A 6,000-nucleotide genomic window follows, 5' to 3' on the forward strand; every position below is an offset into this window, starting at 1 on the left:
CTGTTCTCACAAATACTCTATTTCTTGGTTGATGACTCTGGAACTCAGTTATCTTGGAAAAGGGCTTCTGCTGCTTATGGGACATTCAAAGTAAGCTCTAGCTGAAATAAACATAGCACACGTTTTTCTTCCACTCTGCATTGTCATGCTTAACAAAGTCTTTACAGATCTAGCAGGAACCTCAGGAGTCTAGAGAGGAAGGCGCCTCCATGCTGCAGTCGCAGCCTCTAGGCAGCCAGGTCTTCATCTGCCATGTCAGCTGGCCAGGCCCACTATGGGACATAGGGTGGATGGGTGAGGGCTCTTGGGGAGGGTACCCAGCTTGTTGGTACAAAGCACAAGGGACAGGAAGGAGTTGGGCAGTTGGGGCAAGACAAAAGTGTCCAGTCTTGATTCTGGTGATTCTCAGCCATCAGAACACACATACGTATTTTTCTCCTTCATGATTTCATTTCTAGCGATTCTAGCTTTCATAATTGGACCTCCAGAAACTGCCACTATACAGCCATAAACAGTTATCTATGTTCCGTCCAGTTGGTCCTGTTCTAAGAGGGAAACTACCTCCGCCAAAAGAGACGGAGTTGCTTCTCCCCACTCCCGGGGCATTCGTTATTTATTTATTGTCTGTTTCGTTTGTTTGTTGTTTGTGGTTACCTGGACGTCTTCCATTCCGGGATGGCCGAGGCCATGCAGCGAGAGGCTGTCACCCATGCCCGCGTCCAGGCCGTGGTGCGCGGAATGCAGAAGTACGTCTGGCCGGCGCACCGAGTGGTAGTCCCTCCGGGGGTCGAGGCCCGAGAGCTGGGGCAAGGCGGCCCGAGGCTGGGGCAGGAGAGAGCCGGCTTCCGAGCCCACTTCTTGCCGCTGCCGTTGTCCCCAGGGGTGCTGCTGGGGCTGGTGCAGTGGGTTCAGGGAGTAGGGGTCGTTGACGTGGGAGTAGGGGTCCTGGCTCTGGTGGTAGGGGAGCGGCTGGTAGGGGGGCGGGAAGTAGGGCGGCTGGAAGTCTGACGACGGGGTGTGGGACAGCGGCGGGGCGCTGGAGTAAGGTCCCTGGGACACCGAGCCCAGCTGGGAGAGCCGCGAGCTGTGGCTCGGTACGCCATCGTGCCGGTCCTGGGAGCGGAAAGAAGGAAAGAGAGAAAGAGGGGGGCGGGGGGAGGCGGGAGAGAGAGAGAGAGAGAGAGAGAGAGAGAGAGGAAAAAAAAAATACAAGCGACAAATGGAGAAGCCTATTTTCTGTGTGATCTTCCCGGGACGGGGAAAGCAAAAGTCTGAATCTTATACTCCCGATTGGACTCAGAGGGCTCATGATTCCAGCAATTCCAAGGCGAGGCTTTTGGGGGGCATAATGGGGAGATTCACCCACTTAACTATCTGAGCCTTCTATTGGGAGTGCAAAGCCAGCAAAAGGGGTGAGGGTAAAGTAACTACGTGTGGAGGGAGGTTCTAAATTCTTTAATTCAAAATACAGGAGTCTTACATTTGGTATTTGCTCTTCTCAGTGTTATAAACTGTTTCTCTAACTCTTCCGGAGGCCCAAAGCATAGCAAATGCAACTTCGTACTATTTCCTATGTTGCTCCGCCAGTTCAAAACCAACTTCTGCTTTCACTGGCAGCCCAGCCGGCTCCCCAGGAGCTCCCCACACAGCCTGATAGTTCCAGGAGCTCCGAGGAGTCTGCTTGCTTTGAGGACCCCCTCACTCCTCCCTCCTGGAGAGGAATTCATTTAAATAGTGTTTGATTGAAATGGATCTCATTCGAAATCATATCCTTAGCCCATGTTAAGTGCAGTTGTGGTTCTCAGGAGTTATTCTCTGAGGTTGTTTTTCTATATCTAATGCGATTATACCCCAGGGTGAGAAATGAAGGACCCAGGGTTGCGATGGGAGGGGGTGGGGGGAAGCCCAGACAACTTATTGTTGGTCCTCTCTGGAGTGGTCACCTAAGGGGACGGAGATGGGCACTACGAGATGGGGTGTTTAGGTCTCTCCCTCTCCTCTGTGGCAATGCCATGGTAAAGTCCTCATGATTCTTTTTGGAGAAATAATCACCTAAATTTCCAAGCTGCAATGACAAATAAAAAGTTTTTCTGTTTGGCCTCCCTCCTCCCCAGCTGACTCATGGAGCTCAGACGGAGAACACAATGCAGAGAGAAGCAGCTGCAGCCTCGTCCAATTATGGTGCTAAATTACCAAGCCAAAGGCGCCCAAAGGAAGACAGAAACAGAGAGTGAGACACACACACAGAGACGGAGAGACAGAGAGACAGTGAGAGGAGGGAGCATGCAATTCTGGTACAACGTGAATCCAAACTCACCATGGATGAATAGGTGTGGACTAACATCTGGAAAAAAAAGCCTGGTTACTGCTCAAAATCAAACAAAGATTAAAAAAAAAAATCAGGAGTCCAGCAGAGAAACGAGCTGGACACAGGAGCCGAGCTTGAGGTGTTTCCAGGACAAGCCATCAAAAAAAAAAAAAAAAATTACCCCCACCCCCACCCCCAAACAAGATTGGCAATGCCTGTCACACACAGACAGAGCTGTTTATCGGTCTCTTGCTGTCTTTTTTTGGCCTCTTTTCTTCTGCCCTTCTTCGGGGCTCCAGAAGCAGTCCTCTTCCACCCGAAGCTGGGCTCAGACTGCTCCGGCGCCCCTTCCTCCCTCCGCTTGCCTACACCGCCTCATAATAATTGATATTCATGACTATTAATATTACACGAGTACTTTAAAGGGAGAATGGAGGACAAATGGAGCGTGAAGCAGCAGCGAGCACAGAGCTCCCCTACTATTGTAAATGACGTTCATTCAGTGGAGAATTACTAGATGTAATCAGACGAGGGGGCTGGCAAAGGCAGACTGGGGAAAAAGTTTAGCAGGAAAGAGGCAGAACTTCAATTAACTGAGCCGGGGACAGCGTAAAGCAGCCCCCTGCTCCTTGGGACAAGGCACGGAGGGAAGGCATCGCTGGGGCTTGTGTAGAAAGTAGGTGTCCCTGTTCCTGGAGAGGACTTTCCTAATGGGAAGAACTGATCGCCCTCGGTGCTTTGAGTGCAGATTTTTAGAAATAATAATAAAAGAATATAAAGAAAAAGGCTAAGGCGTTGCCTCATCATTTGGAGGGGAGAGAAAAGTAAACCGGCTTGTTTACAGTGATGTTTGCAGACTTCGACTGAATATTGGAGATAATGCTTATTTATTAAAGAATAGAGGTGAGATGGGGGTTTTTCACCCCTTATGCAACCTTTCCCTCTTTAGGGAACATACAGTCTGTGATTTTCACCTCAACTTAAAAATATATGCAATCAGTCTTGAAGTACACTCAACTTAGCCTTTCCAGGCAAAGCCAGGGGCAACAGAAAACCTTTTTGGATGATTCAGGAACCCGTTCAACTGGCCTGACTGCCATTTCTGTTAAAGTTCAACCTTCCTCCGGCCTTAAATAGGCTGCTTCCACCGGACTGCGGGTTCTTCTATATTCTTGAGTTGAAAATTTAGGCAAAAAGGAATCCCTGCAACATCCCCTCCCCGTCCCCTTTATTCTCTTGTTTCCCCCCTTCCTCTCCACCCCTCCCTCTTCTCGCCGTCTCCCTCCCTTCTGTCTTCTCTCCCTCCCTCGTTCCCCATTTAGCCAGTTTACTCTTCTTAAAGAACGAGTGTTCCCCCGCTTACCTTGCAGAACCCACTGAAACCCCACTGCGTACACCCCGAACTATTTACGCCGCCGCCCCGTCCCCGCCAGTGGCATGCCCACTTCGGGCGCTCACACTCTTTCGGATAGTTCTAGCGCCTTCGACTTTCCCATTATTTCTCCCGTTAGAGAAAGAAAGGAGGCCGAACCGAAACAAACCCCACCAGGCGGAGGCGCGGCTCTTCGTTACAGTCGATACACAACCACAAAGAGGAAAGGAAAACCCCAGTCATCATTGCGCAGGCAGGCTAAGGAACTCACACGCGCGCGCGCACACACACACACACGCACACCCCGAAATCAGAAGTCAGGGACGGCAGAGCTGGGGGCCCTGGGCGCGAGCGCCGGAGCCGGCCGGCCGCTGCTGCACGTCCCGCTCCCCTGGTCCCCGGCACCGCGGCGGCCTGCCCGGCTCTCCCGAGCGGTCCCGGCGCGGCGGGCCGTGTTTCCCCGCGCAGGTCTCGGAAGCTTCTGTGCGTCCAGCCGCCACCGCTCCGTCCCGCCAACCCTGCGCCGCTCGCGCCGGTCGCCCGGGACTTTGTTCCCCTTCTCCCTCCTTCTCCAACTTCTCCTCTTTGCGATCTCCGCCGCCCAGCTCGGGGGCTTCCACCGCCCGCTTCTCTAACCCCTCTGCGCCTTTCCCTTCGCCTTCCTCCAACCTTGTCTTTATTTCCTCCCTCCCTCGACGTCTGCTAGGAGTCGCTGCTGCCCCTGGCCCCTGGCCCCTGATTCGGGCTCGCCGAGGCCCTTCCGCGCCGGGAGAAGTGGCGCGGGCCTCGCCGGTAGCCCGTGCACGGCCCGCCGTGCGCCCCACCGGGACGCCCGCCTCGCCCGCGCGCCCCGGAGCCGGCCAGCCGCCGCCCGAACCCCGCCCGGCGTCTCCTGCAGCCCGAGGGCGAGGGGCGCTAGCCTCAGCGCTGAAGAACCGTGCGCACTGAACAGGGGCAGAGCATTTCTTAAAAATGCCGAAACATGGGGGTGGTTTGGACGCAAGGACCCTCAAAGAAGCAAAACACAAGAAAAGAGAAAAAAAAATTGTCTGCTACGGCTGCTCGGCTTGGGCTCGCTCTGTCGGCACGCATCTATACATCTGTCTACCTCCCTCCTCCTAATTTTCCGTCCCCTACTTGATCCGTTTGTTACCGGTTTCAGAAATTTTATTGAGAATAAAAATTACAAGCCCGAGTCCGTTACGAGTGAGGCTTGAAAACCTGATTCTCTCCCACGCTCAAAAGGAGGAGAGCCTTCGCCTTTATCAGTCCTCGTTTTCTCTGCCCACATTCAGTAGCACCACATTTCCCATCAGAGCCGAAGGGGGGGGCGGTGTAGGAAGAGAGAAAGAAAAATAAAATAAAATAAATCTCCTAAGTTAAAGTAGTCAGATTTCAACCTTAAAGTCCTTAACATTTTCAGAAGAGCGAAGTTCTCCCCAACCCAGCTTTTCTAAAAGTTAGAGAAAGCTGAGAAAACCGACCGGAAATCTACGAGTAAATAGCTTAAAAATATCTATCAGTTGGGGTGTCAAGAAGCTCCAATTCTCTATCTGCAAAGCTCTAAGACGCATCTGGGGGTGTCAGCTCACCTCATAGATATCTTCGTACTTGACATTCTCCACGAGCTTCCAGAGCATGATGGCAGCCTGGTCTCTAGGAGGTGAGTGCATTCATGTGAGGAGCAGATGTCTGGCTTCTCAGCACTCCGCTGTCTGTAATGATCCATCTATAATTGGAAATGGGGGATACACACCAAATCCGACGCTCCTCTCCCATCGCAACTTATATCTGTTGTCTCAAACAATAGGCTGGAGAAGTAAGCCTCAGCAGAGAGAAAAACATTACACACACACGAGTTAGATGTAACCCACAGACATATATATTATAAAAATCATAAACACGTATTTACACCCAGACACCCACATTTAGTTATATAAGCACCCCTGGGTCACACAGACTCTACAGACTCAAGCATTTAAAGGAGAGAGAGTTGTTCAGTGCAATTAATATAAATATACACATTAAAACCTCTGTATTGAAAATGATGAATCATTGTAGGCACTGACTAAAGTCTTTACAATTCATAATGAGAAACCAGGGGGTCAACAGCCCCTCATTTTCTGTGTAGATTTTAAAAGGGGAACCATTACCGAGATTTTTAAAAATACAAATGCTCCAATTTATGTGTGTTCTGCAAGAGGGAATTTTGAAAGCTGGATTTGGGAATTTTCAGGGCGATCTATCTGGTTTGATGTCTACACAACTTTTTTTTTAAAGCCCTACCTCTGTCATTGTAGAACAAAAAAGCCAGCTCGCC

At 51.2% G+C, this 6,000-nt stretch overlaps 1 protein-coding gene and 1 long non-coding RNA gene across 6 annotated transcripts in view; one reads left to right on the forward strand and one right to left on the reverse strand.

Annotated features, from left to right (window-relative positions):
• The window catches only part of TFAP2B (transcription factor AP-2 beta), a 28,652-nt gene extending 23,170 nt beyond the window's left edge, over nucleotides 1-5,482 (reverse strand). For 2 of the 5 annotated variants that reach the window (XR_005030962.2, XM_057493789.1), the window contains exons 1-3: nucleotides 5,273-5,482; nucleotides 2,318-2,344; nucleotides 655-1,113 (exon numbers count right to left, since the gene is read on the reverse strand). Coding sequence is in view for 4 of the 5 variants with exons in the window: in XM_057493789.1 (XP_057349772.1) it covers nucleotides 655-1,113; nucleotides 2,318-2,344; nucleotides 5,273-5,353 (567 nt within the window). In the remaining variant the exon portion in view is untranslated. Of the gene's footprint in view, nucleotides 1-654; nucleotides 1,114-2,317; nucleotides 2,345-3,671; nucleotides 3,964-4,349; nucleotides 4,556-5,272 lie in introns of those variants that run through there. The other 3 variants (XM_057493791.1, XM_057493790.1, XM_036916405.2) reach the window with 3 other exon arrangements.
• On the forward strand, nucleotides 612-2,505 carry LOC130681218 (uncharacterized). Its single transcript, XR_008994293.1, has 2 exons — nucleotides 612-746; nucleotides 2,115-2,505. It is a non-coding gene; the product is annotated as an uncharacterized LOC130681218 (long non-coding RNA).
• Nucleotides 5,483-6,000: the final 518 nt, after the last annotated feature.

Source organism: Manis pentadactyla, chromosome 16, assembly GCF_030020395.1.
Source record: "Manis pentadactyla isolate mManPen7 chromosome 16, mManPen7.hap1, whole genome shotgun sequence".
In the NCBI taxonomy this organism is placed as follows: domain Eukaryota; kingdom Metazoa; phylum Chordata; class Mammalia; order Pholidota; family Manidae; genus Manis; species Manis pentadactyla.